This window comes from Caretta caretta, chromosome 22, assembly GCF_965140235.1.
Source record: "Caretta caretta isolate rCarCar2 chromosome 22, rCarCar1.hap1, whole genome shotgun sequence".
NCBI lineage: Eukaryota > Metazoa > Chordata > Testudines > Cheloniidae > Caretta > Caretta caretta.
In genome coordinates, this window is record NC_134227.1 from 16688873 (window position 1) to 16712331 (window position 23459).

General features: G+C 42.9%; 1 protein-coding gene across 5 annotated transcripts in view; it reads right to left on the reverse strand.

Moving 5' to 3' along the window:
• ARHGEF12 (Rho guanine nucleotide exchange factor 12) overlaps positions 1-23459 on the reverse strand; it is a 103168-nt gene that overhangs the window by 50851 nt on the left and 28858 nt on the right. For 3 of the 5 annotated variants that reach the window (XM_048827674.2, XM_048827673.2, XM_048827671.2), the window contains exons 2-4: positions 12949-12972; positions 12055-12143; positions 10380-10436 (exon numbers count right to left, since the gene is read on the reverse strand). In XM_048827674.2, coding sequence (XP_048683631.2) covers positions 10380-10436; positions 12055-12143; positions 12949-12972 — 170 coding nt within the window. The remainder of the gene's footprint in view (positions 1-10379; positions 10437-12054; positions 12144-12948; positions 12973-23459) is intronic. The other 2 variants (XM_048827675.2, XM_048827672.2) reach the window with 1 other exon arrangement.

The window sequence follows — 23459 nt, forward strand, 5'->3', positions numbered from 1 at the left end:
GTCAAAGAAAGAATTAGGCTGGCTTGGCATGATTTGTTCTTGACAAATCCATGATGGCTACTCCTTATAACCTTATTATCCTCCATTTACAAACTGATTATTAAATAATTTGTTCCAGTATCTTTCCAAGCATCAAAAGTTATGCTGACCGTCTATAATTCTCCAGGTTCTCTTTGTTCCCCTTTTTAAATATAGGTACTATGTTTGCCATTCTCCAGTCCTTTGGGACCTCACACATCCTCCTTGAATTCTCAAAGATAATTACTAACCGTTCTGACACTGCTTCACCTAGTTCCTTAGGTACTCTAGCATGAACTTCATCTGGTCATGCCCATTTAAATACATTTTAGTAATCTAAATATCCTTTATCCTGTTCTTTCCTTGTTTCATGCCTCTCTGCAAACCAACTACCCTACCTCTGGAGCTGAAGAATCCTATGGGGTTATTCAACAGGGCAGAGACAGGGCAACAGCAGTAAAGGCATAAGCCATGTCTATTTTGGCCTGCCAGCACTCGGAAACTAGTAATATCCCATTTCCCATTGAGTGGCAGTGATCCCGTGATCAAAGCAAAGGGCCAAAAGCTAGGAAATTCTAATCTCTGCTCTTCCTTCAATTTGCCGCGAGACCTAGGGCAAGTCACCTACTTGTGCTGTGGCTTAATGTCTAAATCGGCAGAGTGGGGGTATAAATACTGCTGCTGAGATTAATTTGTTTACGTTTGTACAGCTTTTTTTGGAGTTAAAGTGCTATGGACGTCTAGTGTTCTCTTGGAAATGGAATGAAGAAAAACCAGACACTTTTCACAGGTGAGAGGGAAGCGGCCCATTCATTCCTAGTTTTCTCTGCTCTGAGTACCAATTCTTGCTAATTGTGGTGAGAGTCTCCAATAAGGACACCTGCCCACTGAACCCAAACTCATTTTATATACTCCACTGAACAACTTTAGATTACTAAAGAGATGAGCTTCATGACATTTGTGAGCTTGCAGTCAAAGGTTCCATATCCCTCCCATAGCCAATCCTCTGAGCTATCCACCACCCTTATTAGTTAATATATAAACTAATAAACAACAACCAGCAGCTCTTTGTATTAGACTACATAGTCTTTGTGGTAGAAAGTGCGTTCCCTGAATGTTCGTACACTGAATAGCACAATAGGGCCCTACTCTGATGGGGGACTTATAGCACTTAGTGTCATACAAATCATCTTTAAAGCATTTTACACTCCACCAGTTAACAAACAAGGGACCATCCTTATTTCCAAACATTCATTCTACTTGTTCATTTATGCAGCGACACCAGGCAAGACTCTTCTGCTACAGGGAGCCAGTGGGGGGAGATGGGAGTTTCTTTTCCAGCATCATTCAGTGTCCTAAGGTTGTGGATATTTCTTGTGGGGAGGGAAGGAAGGAAGGAATAAATAAATAGGGTGATGAAAATATTATCCCAGTAGGAATTCTGTTGGAAAGGATGAGTGGTAGTAGGGTGTGAAGGAAACCTTGGACCCGATCCTGGTCTCTCACCACTTTTTACACCAGCGTAGCTATATTAGCTTCCCTGGGAGTTACTAATGTAAATGAGGAGTATAATCAGAACACGCTCCGCCCTGTATTGTCTGTGGTGCCAGAACCACTGCAGCCTTCTACTCACATCACCATCTAGCAACAAATCTTTCCCTCCACCCCAAAGCCAAAGCCCTTATGTTTTCCTCAGTGACAAACAGCAAATTGATGGAATGGGACCAAGAGAGGGGGGATGAGAAGCAGGGCTAAAGAGAAGCACTGAGCTTTACACCCCACATTTACTTCCGTGAAAGAATATCCCTTTCTTTCGCTCACCTCCAATTTCTCTACATGACCAATCTTCTCTCAGCCTCACTTCACAAGAATGATGCCCCAGGGCAGGGTGTAGGAGAGGGAACCTGTGCTATTTCAAACAAACAGCTCTTTTTAAACTCTGCTGCCAGACCTTCAGGTTTTATGAAAACAGGTAGTCTTTCTACGAGTAAGAATCTTCCCAGTTTAAAGGCACAGCATAATCTTGCCAATGCATTGTCCCTTTATTTCCTGCATGGGTTGGCTTTTATTTCTAGAATCAATAATACTGGAGATGGTTCTACTGAGGAGTTTTCTCACCAACTAAACTTGGTGCCAAATGCAGAGTAATACATAAGGGAGTGTAATACACTACCTGAGAGCTTCTTCCTGACATGTAATTTACATCCCAAGATGGTCTTCTTTGGATTTTACAGATACAGAACAAGCCAGCAGATGAATGGCAGAGGAGTCCAATTAGGACCACAGCGGTCAGAATTTATTAATCACCATCTCCTCCCTACAACCATTCACAGAGAAAGGTGCTCCTGATCCTTTCCCTAATCTTAAGTAGAGCTTGACATTAAACCGGAACTCGAGTCTTCGCTTTGAGTACTGGATATCCCACAGCTAGATGACAAAAGGTACCAATATCACATGTGCTGGAAACAAAAAACTGATCCCATGATCATTCTTTATGGGGTTTCTTGTATGTTCCTTTGAAAGACCTCATACTAGCCACTGTCAGAAAGGATCCTGGACTAGCCTGGTCTAACCCAGTTTATCAATTTCTACGCCTGTGCCAGGGAGGGGAACAAGAGCAAGACTCGACTGCATTGTTTCACTCTGCCCTGGCAGCAAGAAAGGATAACCATGTAAAAGTTGGTCATTTGTTCACTTCTATTAATTAAAATACATTAAACTTAAACAGCTGAACTAGGGAGTTTTAAGAAAACATTGTTATTCTGTTCTTGACTCCTGCACCTCTGTTCTTATGAAACTGGGATCTCGTAACAATATGCGATCTTGCATTGGATACTTAATCCAGTGGCATACAACTTTGATGATCTGGAGAACTGTGACTGACCGGAGTTATGAAAAACCACACCCAAGACATGTTGCTGGTTGTTTTCAAGTAGCTTTGGCACTCTTGTGACTTAGTATCACAAATTCATGAAATATCATAATGGAAATGTTGCAATGAAATATCAGAGCAGCACACCTTGATTATGTGGAGTCTGTAGATTCAGTGTGACACAGAAAGAGCAACAAGTTAATAATTAAGTGGCAGCCTTCAGTCATCTCTCCTGCCTTTATAGAATTCATTCCAATCCTTAATGTTTCTATTTCCTTAGTAGGAGTCTATGCTTGTAAAGGTGTCTTGAGACCTCTTGTGGGAGACCTCACTTTGCAGTCTCCATCTTTCCAGCCAAGGACCAGGTTGTACTGTAGATCAATAATTACATTTTATCACCAAGGGAACACCTTGCATCCCTCAACAACCGACCTTAATCCCACTCTAAGCCAGCAGGGGCAAGAAGTGAAAATTAGTCTGAGCTGGGGAATGAAGAGGTGTCACCTTAACTGTGATTTCCGTATTTAATTTCATATTATGCAGTCCCCAGTGGGGACTTAAGCTCTAAAAGGACAAAATTAAGAAAAAATCCCTTCTCATATCCGTTACAGAGACTGGGGGGGGGGGGGGCGGGGGGGAGGGAGAACAACAACAAAAAAACCTATTGGGCTCTTGGCCTTAGGCCATATCATCTCAAGAAATTCATATTTTACTTACACAGGTTTGAGCTCGACCCATATTAGAAATGGAGAGTTCCAAGGAAAGCCTAGACACTAGCCATTCCGTAGGTGGCACTTTTCCCTCTGATTCATTACCGGACCAATACCACAATGCTAGGAAGGGCTGTGATTCTGGAGGTGCGGTCTCCTGGATGACAGGAAGAGTCAAGGTCCTAGCTTTTCATGGTGACGGACATTTCATGGTACTTTTAAGGGTGTTTGACCTCTGACTGTTTGAACAATTACTTTCTGACTGAAGAGGTTATTCTTAATTTCCCCTCCTACACATTATTATACATGTGAAAGACTGCATGAACAGAACAGCTCTATTTCACCACCCAGGAACAGTCAGCAGTGAGTCTGATCCATTAGAGAAACTCTAAAGTGCTTTGGGATCTTTAAGTGTTAGTTATTACTTGAGCTGGTTGGGAATTTTCTGTCTGACTGATTTTCTGATGGAAAATGAAGGGGGTGGAGGGGTCAGCAGCAAATCAATATTTTTCCAAATTTTGAATATTTCACTTTTTAAACTGACCCCAGAAGTTTCATTTTGAATCGGTTCTACATAACATTAAACTGTATTTGCCTATCAGCACATTGCTTTACAGGAGTTGTAACAGTCCTTCAGGAAGCCCAGTCCACAGGCGAGAATGGGAGTCTGAACTACATCTTCCATAATGCATTGCAGATTTCCCTCAGACTGAGTGGTGGTCATGGGAATGACATGTCGCTGGGTGCATTATGGAACTTGACCCATAAGGGAAAACGACTCCCATGTTGCAATGTACCACAGTGGAAAAATGCAATTTTATATTGAACAGATTTAAAACGAAGTGTTTCAGGTCAGTTCAACAAACCGAAACCAGCCATTTTGATCAAGAATTATTAAATGTTTTGTTTCAATCAAAAAATGGCAACAAATTCTGAATTTCCTTTCCACGCAAAATTTTGAAATGTCAACCTTTTGTCCCAATTTGCAATGACAACAAATGTTGGAATGTCCCACAGGATGGAAGTTTCAAATTTTACTCAACTCTAGTTATTACTTCAATATATGGGTTCTTCACACAAATACTCCGAGATCAGAATTGTTCAGAGATTCTTCTATTCATCGGAAACAGAAGTCATTCTTCCAACTCACATGGAAAGGTTAGTGCAATATATAATGTCTTGATAAGACTTGGTATCAATGGCATTAAAGAGCATTCACAATTTGCGCCTGGATATCCTTACTATATACAGGCCTGGAACTTTTAATCATTACAAGTAGGAGCATCTGCTTCCCTGGAAACAGCACATTCAACCCCTGTGGCTGAGTGCCTCATTACACTCCAAGCCATTTCTGGCCATTTTAAGTGCAATGACGAGGGGTTCCCAAGTGTCCTTTCAAGGCCTCACTGGCTGGAAAAACAGTAGCTGTGTCAAAGCCACAAGGGCTTTATGGCTCCCTACATTGGCATCCCATAGAATCGAATCAAGCTTTAAGGTCTCAGACCTTAACTTCAAAAGCGCTCCATGGCTTGGCCCCAGGATATCTGAAAAATCTCAAGCAAAGACCGTGGTCGACAATTTCGCTCCCCGGCACGATGGAACTGTCGACGATAAGAGTAAAGCTGGTCTGTGCAGGAGACAGAACTTTCTCCAGGGATGGTCTAGGACTGTGGAATGAACCTGTCCAGGGACCATCACAAATCTCATTAATTTACACTCCTGGTGCAAGGTGCATTTCTTTGACCTTGCCTTCTCTAATGAAAACAAAGCAACACGTACGGTTGTATAAATAAGTTTTAAAAAGACACCACCAAAACAGGACACTCCACTGCACACCCTTCTCCCTTGGGGGAGAGGATAAAAGAACAAACAAGACGTGACAGATGTGTAGTCACGTGGCTTAATGCACTACTGGAAAGTGCTCAGATAGCACAGTGACAAGCATTGCATAAAAACCCTATACCAAAAAAAAAACAAAAAACCCAGAACAGAAAAGATGGGAGGGACTAACGTGAACAAAACAGGAAGAGTGAAGAAAGAAGAATCCTCCAGGGCTCCATCAGGGACATAAGGATAGAAACTCTATTTTCAAAAGAAAATGAAATGAAACAACCTTCACATCCTAAGAGTGGGAATGAGGAAATTAATACTCAGTGGGTCTAGTCCGCCTTATGGAGCAATGACCTGCAAGAATGCCCACATCATTAAATGTACAAGAAAAGATATTTTGTGGAAGAAAAAAATTAAAAAGGATGTAAAGAGAATTCTCAAGATCACAAAAACTATTTGCCACAAATTAACTGAAAAATTAACTAAGCTAGCTGGCATTGAGCCCAAGATCCTGATTGGTAATTTTCGATCTAAAAGCAGTTTATACGGACTAAAATTACACTCCATGAAACAGACATAAGAGATATGCCAAAAGATTCAGCTGCATTATAATGGCACTAAACAGTACTGAGATACAGTTCTCAGACCACACTGGGAATCTTTTACTCTCATGTTCACAACTTCACTGAATACACAGACAGGAGAAGGGTAGCTAGATTGATGAAACAGAAAGTTAAACGTTTTAAGTTTGCTCGATCACAGTCAATTTCTAGTCATTAGACTGGTGTTGCCTGCCTAATCCCCAACCCACTGAAAAGAGTTGCTCAAGGACCCTTGGCTTATTGCTACTTCAAATAAAAATGTCAAGAGTTACAAAGAACACACATATATTAAAGACACACCTCATTTTCCTGTTGCCACTCAAGATATTTCTATTACTAAGCGCCCAATGGCAAGCCAGAGACAGTATTAATATCCAGTTACTAGCAAAAATATATATATTAGTGCAGTATTTCTGCTTGTAGGCTCTTAAAAAGTTTGGTCCCATCAGAGCAAACAGCAGGCTTCTCCACACGTTATCACAGGGCTGGGGAAGGTAGAGAGAGAAGTGAGAAGGTAGGGTGAGGTCTAACACAGCAAAAGGCCACTGGAAAGGAAGGAGGACTGGAAACTGTTCTCCTGGCTAGCTCCTGGCCACAGACAGAGCATCTGCAGGAAATTTTGGCGGAAGTGAAGGCTTAAGTCAGGAAGTCATCTTTCTCTATGAAGACGTGAAAAGCCAGGACATTGCACAGAGTGAGCAAATAGTATAAACACAGATACATTCCACTAGGCATACCAAACATTTCCTGTAATTAACAGGGAACACAGTCTGACTATGTGACAGTTAAGCAGCTTTAGAAAAAAGTTAGTTGAGGTTCAAGGTATTTGGATATGGCCAGCATGGCTGCCGGGTCACTAACTAGCCAGCGTTCACTATGGAGAAGCCCTGGCTAGCTAGGAATTGGTAAAGGGTTCCACAGTATTAGTTTGTCAGCAGGAACATTCTAAAATGCTTATGTTTGGTCTTCAGGCAAGTCGTTTCCTTGTTCCTTCCTTCTGGAGATGACAGATATACAGCAGGGCAGGCCTGACCCAACATCAGCTTCCAGCTGCACCGAAACAGCCCATACTCTCTCAAGACCAGATTCAGATCCCTAAGCAGGACCGCCCCGGGGGGAGGGGCGTGCAAGTGGGGCAATTTTCCACAGGGGCCCCCACGAGAGTTTTCGGCAGCACTTCAGCAGCGGGTCCTTCAGTGCCGCCAACACACCCAGAGTGAAGGATCCGCCACCGTTTCTTCTGCTTCGGCAGCAATTTGGCGGCGAGGGGTCCTTCCGCTCCATGTCTTCGACGAAGTGCCGCCAAGACCCAGAGCAGAAGGACCCCCCACTGCTGAAGACTCCAGGCCCCCTCAATCCTCTGGGGGGCCCTGTCTCTAAGGAAGGTGGTGCGGCAATCTGGGAAATAAGTTTGTCTCAGCTTATGAACGTTCTGTTCTGTGAAATGTTTATGATTTGAACTTTTTCAGTGTGTATGAGAGCCCCCATTTTGGTAGCAGAAACAGACTGTCTGAGCAGCTGAAATAGGGCCATCAACACTGCACAGTTCTATCCTGACGGGACACTAGGATTGCTACTGGCAGAGCCACTGACGTAGCAACCTCTGCCTGAAAGGAAATAGTGAGGGGTCAGAACATGGAAAATCCTCAGTGGAAGAACTGAAAAGGTGTCTCCAACTGCTTTTAAAGGGACTGGCTTCTTGGCTTAGTGTGTGTATCAATTTCCAAAAACAAGAGACAGGGAGGTTGGTGGCAGGCGGGGCATGCCTTTCCTCATGGGGGTGGGAGGGACGGATTGTATTCTGGCATTTGTTTTGCATAGATCTGTAACTCTCCTGCCAAGACTGAAGTAAGAGTCCATTGAAAGATTCCTGTGCAAAGCCTGTGTTCCTTACTTTGCGTACCATATGTCCCCAAAGAATTAAACTACAAATCAGAGCAGCCACAGGAGGGGGAACTCCGGGGAAGCATGCGCAAGCAACTCTGAGGTTTGGAAAGTCTCGGTACTGCTCTTGGGACTAGGGCAATTGCACTGCAGAGAGCCAAATCCCAAGGAAGGGTTTCAGGTAGGGAGTCTGCACCCTGACCTATTCCCTAGAGGCTCAGAGCTAGAGACAGTGCCTGGGCTCTGCCCAGGCAGCTCCAGCTCACTTGGAAGCATGCAGGATCCAAAGGTTGGTCCACTTATTACAGTCGGGTGACTGTCAGTACAGAGCCTCAGCTAGGTCAAAAGAGAAGGAGTACTTGTGGCACCTTAGAGACTAACCAATTTATTTGAGCATAAGCTTTCGTGAGCTGCAGCTCACTTCATCGGATGCATACTGAGGAAAATACAGAAGAAGATGTTTTTATACACACAGACCATGACTATGCCCACATATCTATTCAGGGGACACCATCACAGGGCCTAATAACATCAGCCACACTATCAGAGGCTCGTTCACCTGCACATCTACCAATGTGATATATGCCATCATATGCCAGCAATGCCCCTCTGCCATGTACATTGGGTAAACTGGACAGTCTCTACGTAAAAGAATAAATGGACACAAATCAGATGCCAAGAATTATAACATTCATAAACCAGTCGGAGAACACTTCAATCTCTCTGGTCACTCGATTTCTGATCTCAAAGTGACTATCCTTCAACAAAAAAAACTTCAAAAACAGACTCCAACGAGAGACTGCTGAATTGGAATTAATTTGCAAATTGGATACAATTAACTTAGGCTTGAATAGAGACTGGGAATGGTTGATTCATTATAAAAAGTAACCTATTTCCCCTTAGAATCATAGAATCGTAGAATATAAGGGTTGGAAGGGACCCCAGAAGGTCATCTAGTCCAACCCCCTGCTCGAAGCAGGACCAAATCCCAGTTAAATCATCCCAGCCAGGGCTTTGTCAAGCCTGACCTTAAAAACCTCTAAGGAAGGAGATTCTACCACCTCCCTAGGTAACGCATTCCAGTGTTTCACCACCCTCTTAGTGAAAAAGTTTTTCCTAATATCCAATCTAAACCTCCCCCACTGCAACTTGTTTATTCCTTCCCCGCCCCCCCGCACTGTTCCACAGACGTTCTTGTTAAACCCTGGATTTGTGCTGGAAATGGCCCACCTTGATTATCATACACATTGTAAGGAGAGTGATCACTTTAGATACGCTATTACCAGCAGGAGAGTGGGGTGGGGGGAGAGAAAATCTTTTGTAGCGATAAACACCCATTTTTTCATGGTCTGTGTGTATAAAAACCATCTTCTGTATTTTCCACAGTATGCATCCGATGAAGTGAGCTGTAGCTCACGAAAGCTCATGCTCAAATAAATTGGTTAGTCGCTAAGGTGCCACAAGTACTCCTTTTCTTTTTGCGAATACAGACTAACATGGCTGTTACTCTGAAACCTGTCACCTAGGTCAGTGACAGACTGATCATCTACCATCCCTATAGGTCTCAGACTCATACCAGCTGTAGGCCCAGCTTACCTTTTGACTACGGATCTCTTTAGGAGTGATAATGACACAGCACGCCACAAGTGTACTGTGCAGGGGGAGGGGAGGACAGTCAAAAGAGAAGCACTCCTGAGGGAGGCTAAAAGGGGAAGATGAGCAACCATGGGCTATGTGGTAAATGGTCTTCCTTGAAAGATGTTCTGTTATGGCACATCTTGGGTGAAATGGGAACTAGAAGATGTGAGCTTTTCCTGGCAGAATCATGTGCTGATTTATATGGGCCTGAAGACTCTGAGAACACAAGGGTGCAGCAAGATGGGAGTTCAAGGGATGCTACCTTACCAGAATGAAGTAAATAGAGTGAACCTTCTCACCAAAATAAAATTAATGTGATCATTTTGAATATCTATCTATATAGTTAAATCCTCTGCAAGGGATTCATGAGGAACTGTTTCTCCATTTTACGAAACTGAAAAAAGTGAAACTGCAAATCATTTAAAAAAAAAAAACCCACTGTCCCAGACAGCTCAACCACCATGGTTAAAACAAGATGTAGACAGTTCTGCATCAGCACCAGACTGGACTGACTTAAGTGTGTTCATAAACTGCCTTGACTACTTGGTGGTAGAGAGATTCTCCAAACGCAGCAGGCCCAGCAAGTTGTCCCAACTGGTAACAGAAGACAGGAGAATATAGAAGACAGTCTACACTTCTTACACATGGGTTAGTATCCAGCAGTTACATGCTTGCACATTTAAACTGCATTAAAAACCCAGCTTCCCTCTCCTACTGCAAAGCAAGCCATGCAGAGCAAGTAAAAGGCAAAGGCCTTGGGCGCACAGGCAGACAGCATAGAGCGGACAGGAAAGATGCAAGGCTACAGTGGCTGCTTCAGCTTACCATACGTCTCGGATCTACTCTCCTCCGAGCTAGACTTTGTCTTCTTGGAGGAGCTATCTGCACAAGAGCAGGAGAAAAGGAGAAAGAAAGAGAGATATAGAAAACATGGAGACCAAACATGAGAAAAAAAACACTTCAAGGAAAAAACAGAATGATTTCTATGATCAGGTTAAATCGTGAAAAACACAAATAGGGTACGAACAACACATAGGTGATAACACTGGGAATAAGTTAGTGTGAACACACGCAACCACATACTGAGAGGGTCTATCACAGAAGACAAAGTGCAGTAAACGAAGTTCTCTCCTATGCCAACAAGTGAATTAGAGAAGTTACTCTAGATAGAAGTGTAGGGGTCATACAGACGCCATGGCATTCATCTCTACCATAAAACAGCTTGCATATATGGAAGTGCACAATGCTTGGAATCCACCTTTAGAAAGGCAAGAGTATTATGGAGGCTAGAATAAAAAGTCTATCTACAAGACTAGACCACAGATACCTTAAATGCTAGGGCAGACCAACAGCCCTTAAAAGCAAGAGAATGGGTACTGGGATTAAAAGGTCCCAGGATCATCTGCTTTGCTTTGCTTTCCAGGCAGCCAAATTCTAAACCTGAAGTTCAAAATCCTGTGACCGTCTCCGATGCAACTCAAATAAAAATATGTTACTTTTACCTAACCCTAAAGAGAATGGAGATACTCATTAAATTCCCCCTGCCTCCGGAAAAGTGCGTTTTAGAAGCCCACTTTAAATGTATTTGTTCTGCACACTAGAAAGGAACCACGCAGCTAGTGGCAGAAATGTTACAACACAGTTTGCAAACAGTAGCTTGATCCACTCTGTGCAAGAACACATCCTTCATATCCCAGTCTACAAACTTCAGATTCTACTCTGACCTGTTCCACAGTCCCCAGAGAACAGCAGGACCAGAGTGCACAAACATGAGAAACACACACTGCATGGGGCCAGCAGGCTTACACGCAAGAGCCTGTCAGACAGTTTTAAGAACACACAACAGTCACTGGGTTAGTGGGTTAGGGAGAGAGGAAAGAATCTTTGCATGCAGTCCAGTGCCCAAGACAGCGTTAGACTCTAAAACTAACAAAGATGGTCCAAGTTTCACAGAAGGGCATAGGAAGAGGATGAAAGAGAAAAAAAAATGGATACCACCTCCATCAAAATTAAGTTTTAATTTAAAAATTCAAGTGCAGCTTCATCCTTAAGGCTGCAGAGAGGGTTCAAAACCCACTGGAACTGGAGGTCAGTTGCTGCTGTGACCACACGACCTTTTACATGTCCACATTTCCTCCACCAAGTAAGACCAGCCACAAGCTAAAATATTTGCTTCCTGAGCATTTGGGCTATTTATTTTATTTCTTAAAAACAACAAACAATTTAGGTCATTGACTGGGGCTACTGGTCTAGATTTGTTTTTGCACAGATGAAAGCCACCTCATGCAAGGTCATGCCAGAATCAGTCGCTCACCTTTGCTGCAAAGTCTGGGTATAATATTGAAGAAGAAGAAGAAAAAAAACAAACAAAAAAAACCTTTGCAAGCATCAAATAGAGAACAATGGCTCCTGAATATTATGTCGATTAGAGCTCATTTACTCCAACCCCCAATAACTTTTAAATCCTGCATTCTCATCGGGGAAGTTTTGAGGCCTTTACCTGTCGGATCGAAGTCGTGTGTGCTACTGCAGCGTTCAACCTTCTGTTTCTTGTCAGCTGGAGTCTCTCTGCTCAGAATGCTGCCATGCCTACGTCAAACAAAAGCAACTGATTTGGGATCACTTCACCGCAGGAGCATCAGTTACAGCTAAAACTTCACAAAGAAACTGCAAGTAGCCTCAGTAACAAAACCAACAACCAAAAAAAAAAAAAAAAAAAGATACTGAAAAGACATTAAGCAACATTTAAGTTAACAGTCAAAGATAGACACCAAATTCTGAAGGGGAGAAGAAAGTTTTTTCTCCCCCAGATAAACCGTGCATTTAACCTTTTACCTTTCCAAGTGTCAAAAGCAATTAAGCTTATTGATTGTGTAATAATTTGCCAAATTTCACTTTAGAAATGAAGCCAATTTATACTTTACAAAGGGCCAAAAGAGCATCCCCAAAATCACCAGTTCCCCCCAACCCTGCCTTAAAACTTCATTTCAAAATGGAGACAAAGATTTAAAACAAAAAGCCTTCATACAATAAGAGTTTGTATATCAGGCACGAACCTAGAGTCACTTTCTAGGACCATCTCAAATCCCAGATAAGTTGAGTTAGTGTGCATAGCAAAAATGCTAAAGAAACTGCAAATGGTAACACTAAACCATGCGCTATAAGTGTCACCAGCTATATTTTGAACACTCAGTCCCACTGATTCCAAGACCAGAAGGGACCATTGTGACCATCTAGTCTGACCTTCTGTATAACACAGATCAATTTGCGCACTTCATTTACTTAAGTGAGCTACGGACACTGCTTCCAAATATGCTTTAAGTAATTTTATTGTGCAAAAACGCCATCTTGAAGCTTGCAGTATAGGTAGGCAACCAAAACCCCATTGTCTTACCTTGTAGGTTTTTTGAGAGGAAACCTGGAGAAAAAAAAAAAAAAAGTGTCGTGAAATACATTTTGCTTCTTAATATCATAGTTAACGTTAATAAAGACATTCTGCACGTCTAATGTTTTTTGTAAGAAGATCCCCAAGTCCTTTACCTTCCTAAAAGGACAGCGTCACTCCCTCTTTGAGCTATCACTATCTTCATTTTACAGTTGGGTAAACTGAACTAAAGAAAGTTTAACATTCACCCAAGGTTTCACAGCTAGCCAATGGAAGATCTGGGGTTAGAACCCTTGAATCCAATACCCCAGGCCCATGTTCTTATCAGTAAACACCAGACCTCCCAGGAGCATCCTCTCTCAAAGGAGAAGGATGGAAATCAGCAATTTAGACAATTAGGCAAAGCAATTAGGAGACCTAGAAATTCTCTTCCTAGCACTGCCACATGATTCCCACATGTGACCTTTAGCGTGTAACTTAACTTCTGTGTGCCTCAGCTTCCTTATCTGCAAAATGGTAATAATACTTCCTGAACTCTCAGCAGTTTTAGGAGGCCAAATTCAATATTGTTTGTCAAGCGCTCTTAGATTCGTATCTCGAAAGCAGTACAGAAGTGAAAAGTAGTATAGTAAAACTGACAGAGATCATTTAAGGTCACATCTTGGCCTAAATTATTGTTACTAGTAACGCTTAAGATTACCACAAATGAAAGATTAGAGGGAAATATTTTCCTCTCTCTTCCCCCCCAGTTTGTTTGCTTTGTGCATTTGACAGCACTTAACATAGAGTTGGCTTTTCCTGTTTTGTCTGGGTCTTTCACACAGCAACAGAAGAAAGGAAAAGACAACTAAATTAAAGAAGGCAAAAGTAATACAATAAAAATTGGAAGGCAACACTTAACTGATTTCCTTTTATCTAACAGATTTTAACTGGACCAAGTTCCTTTAATAAAATCTGCTAAGTCTCCTGTGGAAAGGTTGTGTTAAAAAAAGGAAAGGCATTTTATTAAAGCGGGCCAGTCCTGATACTACCATTTCCACCCTCAGATTCAATAAGCAAGTTGAACCCTAAGCCCATCAAACTGACTGACTGGGCCACATTCAGAATCAGCCTCCTCTCCCAAATGGTTTTCTGGACTAGCAAGGAGTCTCCTCACACAAGATGACAATTTACAAGCTGCTTCATGCTTAAAGTTTTCTTTTTCCCAAGGAAAAAGCGGTTGACCACCTGCTTTCTGCCCAGTACCAACTGCATCTCCAGTGGCCTGAACAGAAGTGAAGCCTTTATACACCTGTGACATGAGCACAATTACTTTAAAATGGTAATTAAATTCAACCTGAGTTTATCATTCACCTAATCCCTCTCTTCAGGTAAAAGGAACCCACATAAAAGGTGTACACACACAAAATGCCCACCACCTGTGCCAATCCTCTACTCAAGCACACTGCTATAAACAAATCCATCCCTTCCCACAAAAGGGTGACAGGAGAGGAAACAAACTGAGATTACAACTCTCTAAAGGAGCATGTTTTCCATTAAAAAGACATGCATACACCAAGCCAAAACACACTGGCTGTAAATATAGCAACAAATCCAAACAAAAGGCTGTGAAGATCCAAACATGGAGAATGCATTATAGGCTTCTCCTTCCCCCAAAAGTTTAGGAGGAGATCTCTTGCTTAAAAATTTAAGAACTGTGTCCTATCTGAAAGACACAAATAAGAAATGCTTACCCAGCCCCTCCTCTCCCCATTCTGCTCCACCTGGACAGTTCACCCTCCCACTCTCAGTCTGTACATCATCCCTGGCTGGCTGGCACAGAACTAGTTGAATATGATAAAGGAGACAGCCTTGAACCCAGTGCAGAGGAAAGGACAAGGTGTTTCAGGCAGCTAAATCTAACCTAGTCCTACAGATTCAGTGATAAACTGAGATGCAATAACAAAGGGCCTGACTCAAGAGTAAAATGAGCTGACAGTGGATCTAGGGAGAACAGGAGGGGCAAATCATTAACTTGCCAAAGCCAGATGCAATAATTTCCTCTTACAAAAAACTTACACAGTGTCACAGGGTGTGTCACAAATATTTGAGTGGCATCTGATAGCTGAGGCACCCAAATTTACATTTTGTTATAACGTGTTTTGCAAAACCTAACATTAAATAGAAACATTTCAATGAAAACAGTTTTGCCCTACAGCGTTTCTAACTCAAAACGTTGCCGCATCATACTAATGCAGCCAGAAAGCAAAACAGATCACAAACCAAAATAAAATGGTTTTAGTTTTTGCACTTCTCTATCCTCCACCTAACAGCAGAAATGAGGAAAGTAAATTGAGTTTTAGTGATGTAAAGTGTTATGCTACAATTTGTTTTCAAAAAGAATACATGCTTATGGACTTCAGGGTTTTCCTATAATTAATTAAGGCCCTGATTCAGCAAAGTTCTTCAGTACAAGCTTAACTTCCATGGGACTGTTCACGTACTTGAAGTCAATGGAACAGCTGATGTGCTTAATAGTTAGGCATGTGTTTAAGCACCTTGCTGAATCAGGCAGGGTCCAAGCCTCAGAGCATTCCTAGATGACAAGTGATTATTATCCAATGTTCACAATGGGCCTGCTCATCCTGGCAGAATTGCTACCCGAGAAGAAAGCAGATTGGTTTCTTTTCCATGGGCTTCAGCACTAATCCTGGGATCGCACACACAGTGTTTATCACCTTTAGCCTCTGTCTTTCCCTCATGAAAACTCCACTCTCCAGAACAATGCCGCATGCGTCAAGTGGTGCACTGTTCCAGAAGGATTCTGGGATAGATTCCCGGAAGCTCCCCAGCCACTGGCTGCAAGCCAATTTCCTGAGTTTCTTTTTCCTCAAAAAAAAAAAAAAAAAAAGGGGGGGGGGGAAGAGAAGGAGAGGAAAGCAGGGCAGGCAGCAGGTCATGATCACAGTGAAGCCTCTCACAAGTCTCTGCGTACGTACCCAGCAAATTCTGTAGAAATACAGGGAGAGACGAGGAGACCTCAAGGTTCTTTCCTCCAGTGTACAATCACTACATTTCTGCCTTGAATTACTGAACTTTACTTCAGAAGTGTCTAGTCCAGCCGACAGAACAGGACTGGATAGGAACTTGGTCTTTGTTCAGCTATGTGTTAGAGCTGAACCAGAGATAATCTTCCTTATAGAACAAACTCTCAACGAGCCCTGAAGCAGTTCCAGACCACTGAATTATAGAACCACAGAAATTAAGGGATGGAAGAGATCTTCGGAGTTTAAGACATTCAGTAATCAGACTGGGGAGCATTCAGCACAGGCGAAGTTTCTCCTCTTCCCACATGCTCCCCCTGTGAATAACTCCTAGCATTTCTTGGTTTGCTGAAGATATCCTTCCATGCTTAAATACCAAATCACTTCTGCACTATGGTAACAGCCACAGTATAAAAAATTAGACTGAGAAATGATGCATATTGAAAGTACATCAAGAGAGATTCCACAATGATGCAGACAGAGCTGCCACGTGACGCAGTACGATTTGGAATATCTGCATGGGATCCTGGTCCAGCAGTTCTCGGGATTTTCTTGCACTCTGAGGTACCTTCAAGCATGCACCAGGAAGAGTCAGAAAGATTTCTCTTTCAGGGAAAAAGGGAGGAATGGTGCTTAACTGAGAGAAAAAGATAAAGCTCTGAGTGATTAATATAATCTTATTTCTCTGCCAGATGCCCACCACAATGGGCAGGTATTCAGCAAGTGTTCACATGCTTTAACTCAATCTTTATTTGATGTTCACCCTTCACCCCACAAAAGCCAAAAAGTTGTTCAGAGGTAGTGCTGAAAGCTCACCTTGAACTTACCCCCTTGTGCTCAAACAACACAGTAGATTGTGCATTTCACCTACCTTTGCAAACCCACTGCAGGCTGAGGCTAACAGCTGGAGATTCAACTCCAAATCTAACTGATAAAAACCTTTGTGGACATTTTGTCTGATGTGCCGTTGTGCATCAGCACATTTTCAAACTACTCGTTCTGCTCTCTCTATGACTCCCAAATACCAGAAATGATTAAGAACTATATCAAATTTCATTTGCAAGACATTTAAAAAATCACTTGATTTATTTGACTTAACATGTCAGACTATTAAAAGCATGCCTTTATCAGCCATAAGTATGTTAAGTAAAATAAGTTAAGTAACAAGCAAATTGAACAAAAATACACAACCTGTAATATTAGAGACTGAAAAGTACACTGCTCTAAAGTATCTCTCTCACTCACACATTCACCCCCACTCTGCACTGGACCAGTGCCTAAAAACCACCACCTAAGCCAAGAGAAAAATAATAGTTTTAAGATTGTGTGTCAAAACACACCAGGGCTAGGAAGGATTCCCAGCTTTCCAACAGTACAAAGCATTCCATTCTAGCCCTGAAGGTTGAAAATATATCAGGCCATAAATAGCACATTGTTCACAGAACCATGTTGGGTTTTATTCCGGCTTGATTTCTAGCAAGATTTTAGTACCTGCTTTCTCAAAAACTGAGAAATTTTTATTCGAACTTGGGCCCCAAACTTAAACACATATGCATTTGCATAACTTTAGCCTCATTTACTTCACTCGGCCTACTCACATGCTTAAAGTTAAGCTTGTGTGTAAAGTTACTGCTTGCAGGATTTCAATCAAAATTATTACAGCTTGTGCTGGTATGAGTAATTTATAACATGCAATTTGCTCAACAGGGATAAGCAAAAACTGCTTGCTTGACAGAAATAATCTTTAATTAGGAGAAGAATAGTTGTACTGAAAGCATCGTGGTTACTTTATAGTAGTCATTTAGAAAAAGAGGCTGCTTTTTACAGAACCTTAAACAGGAAGGAAAGGAAAAAAAAAATCATAAAGCCATCTTACTTTTTCATGAGAGTAAGTGCTGAAAGGAAAAAAAAAAAAAAACACACAAAAAAAAGCCACCTCCAAGAGTGGTTCTGCTCTAAAAAGAGGCTATTTAAAATGGCACCTTGTTACCCAATAGCAGGTTATCACTGGGCATTATTAGTCAATAATGGGATCTTGATAGATATTTAGGAGTTGAATCTGCTGACTTTAGTAACAAAACAGTAAGTTTTTAGTGCTGTCTCCTCCATTTAGTCCTGCAGAGCAACTGTAGCTCAGAGAGGTAGCTGGATTCTGTTCTGGCTCATGTATGCACCAACAGATCTGGTAATTAAGATTTAACAGCTGGACTAAAATTTCTCTCTCTCTCACACCCACGCCCCCACCCATGCCAGACCACTGAACAGCCTGCACCATCTTCATCAGACACTTCAAATTGGACTCTCAGACCCCAGATTGAGTTTACAGTGCTGGTGGTCAGAAAAAGCTATATTTTAACTTAAAAAGAAAAGGAGTACTTGTGGCACCTTAGAGACTAACCAATTTATTTGAGCATAAGCTTTTGTGAGCTACAGCTGAGCATAAGCTTTCGTGAGCTACAGCTGAGCTGTAGCTCACGAAAGCTCATGCTCAAATAAATTGGTTAGTCTCTAAGGTGCCACAAGTACTCCTTTTCTTTTTGCGAATACAGACTAACACGGCTGTTACTCTGAAACCTATATTTTAACTTGTAAACTGAGCACATTTGAACTGGAGTCTTTGAGCTACAAACAAACATGGAAGACTGTGATGCCATTTCATAGTAATTTTTCAGAATAGATCTCCATTAAAAAAATGGGTGTGCGCTATTCACATTTTACACATAGTCTCGCTCTCTAAACTGAGGAAGGCATTTGTTTGCTGAATGTCAAAGCCCTGAGAAGACAAGGCTTATACGAGAATGCCCATACGACCTGAACTGCTGCAGCACCATTATGACCCTAAGAAGGCAGTCCTCTGTCGCAACAAAATTGGGCGAACATGTTCTGTATGAGAGAGATGGCTGAGTAAGAAGAACTGATGAGATTGCAAATGACAGGCGGACAGAGAGAAATGCAGATGTGGCAAGTGGCCAGCTATTAGAAACCAAGAGAGTAATATGGCATTTCACTGCACTACCCACAAACCCCTGCTGTGACCATATCAGCTTATCTAGGTTACTTTCACCAGACACCACTGACCCAGTGCAGAAACCATCTATGGCTTAGAATGTACCCATTTAGAGATCAGTTTCTTAGGCGCAGTGTCCCCTTTCCCACCATCACCAACAAAATGTTGTGCTCTGCTTAGAGCTGTGGGAACCATGAAGTCTTCTCTTGAACAAAATCTGACAGCCCTTGAGGACAAGGGCTGTCAAATGCAGGCTGCAGAGAAGAAACTGAGCTAGAAAGGGTGGCCAAGTGGTACACTTAGCTAGGACCCCTTGCAACTATATAGAGATCTGGTACACTTGCGGCAAGGGGGAGGGAAACTGAACTGGCTGATAAAGAAAAACATCCATGTTATTTTAGTAGGAGTCCAGAGCAGCAGCCACAGCTGACAGAATGACTCATGGAAGAATCACTCATGGCATTATTAGCTTTAGATTACTGGCAGCTCTGTGAATGGATCTAATCTCCACCTTCAATGCAGGAACATATGAAACTAATGACTGAAGAAGGCCGGAAAGCCTGTCTAGTTCGGTCCCCTTGTGCTGACCCCACATGATACTCTTCCCCCCACATGATCCCATCAGCTCCAAAGGGAATTTTGCCCAAGTAGAAAGCCAGTAAAGATCTCAGGATTTGGCTCATAATATTTTTAGTTTTAGATTCCACTGTGTTTTGCTTTAATATGGTAACATTCCTGTGGGCTGCTGCAGCAATCTTTTCATGTTATGCCACTGAGGGTAGTTTATGCATTTTTATTTTTTTAAGTTTCAGAAATAAGCACCTCACTATCATAGTGACAGGCAAACTATAAAAATCCACCAATAGCTTTCCTGAAATGCCCATGATGAGTAAAGTTAAAAAGAGAGCCTCTACCAATGGATGCTAGTATTGTTTTGGCAGCAAAACTGGGCAGGAACGAAATAAGCAGAAGTCAATCAAAAGTCAAAGGCAATAAATACGCTCTCCCCAGAGCTTTGAAAGCTACATGACTGTTTCCAGTGGATCATCAAAAAGGAGAGATTCCCAAAAGGTCGGGACTCCCCACAGGAAAAGTCCAGACAGCAATACTAGTAAGAGCACCCTACCACCACAGCGAGGTATCGTCTCCGATAACTAGGTGCAGAACGTTTGGGATTTTCACAAACAATGCTGCTGGCAACTCTGAGAAAGTGGTTAAACTGGCGCACGCTGGGGGTGGGAAGAATGTCCATTGCTGTGCAGCAGTGCCACAGACCTTGGCAAGCTCTCTCTCTGCAGCTGCCAGCAGATATGGGGGGGGGGGGGCGCATGGGGGAGAAACAGAACACGCAAAAGAAAAAAAGAAAAAAAAAAAGCATGAAAGAACAGAAGGGAGGCATCAGTGCTCTTCAAGAACTTCATGTAAAAAGAAAACAATGCCTTGGTTTCCACACCAGGAGCTATATGAAAGATACTAACAATGCTGGTGGGATGTCTTTTGCCAGCTTTGAGAAACAACAGTGTAGCTAGATGTATTCAGCTCTCAAAGAGGTGTATAACCAGTGGAGAAGGAGAGAGGGGCTAGTGCGGGGGTGAGTGTCCAGAAAATACTGATAAGTTATTGCAATTTTGCAGCCACTCTTAGTCTCTTCTTTCTGGGCAGCTTTCCAATGTGTGGGTTAATGTTTCTCAGAGCAGTACGGGTTAGGGGAGGGGAGGAGAAAGCATCTCTAGTGAAGTTTCATCCACAGTTCAGCCATTCAGTACCACGCCAGCCAAGTGCCTCAACTCTGTTCCATGACACAAGCGTTTGGATTTTTCCAAGAGCTGATGTCAGGGCTTTTCATGGAGAAAGAACTGCATTTACAGGGCAGGCAAGGAAGGAGGGTTTCCCCAGCAGCTATTCTCAATGTGGCCTTTGTACTGTTCTACTGCTGAAGCCAGGACCCTGCGAGAGAGCTTTTAGTCACTGTAGAAATTCTGTTAATGGGAGGGGACATTTTAATCAGAAATATTTTCAGCACCAAATACTATTCTTCCACTAGTGCCGGACTTCCAAGGTTTAGAAGCATCACAGTTTCCCATCTACAGGGCTTGAAGTTACAGTCCTTTACTAGCACAAGGACAGCTATTGTCTAGTATCTGCACTATTGGGTAGGAACAGCTATACAGAACACAACCCATAACTACAAAATACAAGAGACAGTAATGTAACAAACTGCTCAGTTTTCCCTCATCCCTGCGGCTTTATAAATGAAGCCTGAAAACAAGAGACTCAAGCAACAGTGTCAGGTTCATCTAGGGAAAATGATACATCAGAGACCCAAAGCGAAACTCTATTCTGAAATCATTCTGGAGCAGAGGCTCCCAAACTGGTCAGTGGACTACCCCAGTCTGTGGAGCACATGCTGGGGTTAGGCAAAGGGGTGACCAGTCATGGGTTACTGGCTCACCTTTTTTCCAACTGAGAGAGAGAACACATGGAAGGGGGTGACAAAATGAATTAAACACACATGATCAATTATTTTCAAAAAGGAAAGCCACTTTCTTAGAATTACTTTACCTGAAAGAAATTGCTGTAGTCAAGAGAGAGGTTATGCCACTGTGAACTGGTGGTCAAGCATCCACAAGACTTGTCCATTTGCTACAAGCATCCATTGCATTGCATATTGCACCAATAAGGTAAGAGGGCCAACCCCTTCAAATCCAGGAGTAAAGACTGTGCTTTCTTAGGCAAAGATTCTCAGACCTACAGAATTCATACCCCCTACTTACCTCTTGACACTAGAAGAGAATTCTGTAGTATCTGGTTTGTTCCTAATAGAAAGGCTCTGAAGAAAGCCTTTTTCCATTTGCACTTCTTGGCACCGTGAGTTTCTGCTCATGAGGAAAAGCCCAATTTACACCTCTCAGGAACGCAACCAGTATCTTTTGTTGCATTTTTCTCCCTCCAGTATCCATTAATAAGAAAAAATTTAAGAATTCTTACAACCACAGATGACCCCACTGCACAAGGACCACAACACAACTAAGTTCCTCTAGAAGACAGGGCCAGGCAGTCAAAATTAGCTACAGTTGAGAAAGGCAGGTTAATTACTGCTGAAATGAAAGGTTTGCTTTGCCTGACAATAATTGCAATACAAAGCTGGCTCACGGGAGACACGCCGCTGCTACTCCTCCACCAGCACCCGGCCTACACACAGGGTTTTATTCTGCTAAACCAATCATTGGAAATCTAAAGCGTTCAAATGCCATGGGATTTGCTTCCACCCAACATGCACAAGGGCTTGGAGATCAGTCATGTTGCCCCAGTGTATCATGCAGCTTTCGTGTTTCATTAGAGACACAGCCTCGTTTCCTTATTAATGCTGTATCTTATTTGTGGCTGTGGTAAACTAGCAACAAGTGTGAAGACAGCTTTTAAAACAGCAAAGACATGGGTTGGAAGGGAAGGAGAAAACATGTCACACGTAATACACCATCTTTTGAAAGCCACATTTTCTATACACGGTCTCTAAATATCAAATTTTGCTTTTGTGATTGTGTGCACAAAAGTAAAGGCAAGTCTGAATCCCCTTTGACAATCTGTCCCTGAAAACACATCATTCGTCAGTTGGTATAGTAAATATACATACCCATGGCAGAACAAAACCACAGACAGTCAGTACACGCAACAGACTCATTTATCACATCTGTCCTACACGAAAGTTCTAGCCACCAGTGAGGAACTGGGTCTGTTACCCAATGATGGGCACACTCAAAGCAGTAACTAACAGACCAGTCTTGCTTAGGGTTGCCAATTTTCTGGCTGCAGAAAACCGAACACCCTTGCCCTGTGGCCGGCCGTGCCCCTTTTCCGAGGCCCCACCCCCTACTCACTCTAACCGCCCCCGCATCGCTCGCTCTCCCCCACCCTTGCTCATTTATACCAGGCTGGGGTAGGGGGTTGATGGCTCCGGCTGGGGGGTACGGGCTCTGGGGTGGGGCTGGACATGGAGGAGTTTGGGGTGCAGGAGGGAGCTCACGGCTGGGGCAGGGGTGCGGGCTCTGGGTGGTACTTGCCTCAGGTGGCTGCCGGAAGCGGCGACATGTCCCTGCAGCCCACAGGTGTAGGCTTGGCCATGGGGGCTCTGCGCAGGACTCTCACCCACAGGCCACCCCTGTGACTAGGGGCCACAAGGACATGTTGCCGCTTCCAGGAACTGCACAGAGCCAGGGCAGACAGGGAGCCTGCCTTAGCCCTGCCAACTGGACTTTTAGCAGCCTGGTCAGCAATGCTGACCAGAGCCACCAGGGTCCCTTTTCGACCAGGCATTCCGGTAGAAAACCGGATGCCTGGCAACCCTAGCTTGCTCCCGCTGAAATTAATGAGAGTTTTGCAATGAATTTCAATGGGAGCAGGATTAGGCCCCTCTGCAGAGGGACTTTTCAGCTCAGAAAGCTTGCCGACATAGCAGACTCAGCTCTATTTCCTCTATCCTACATCTAGGC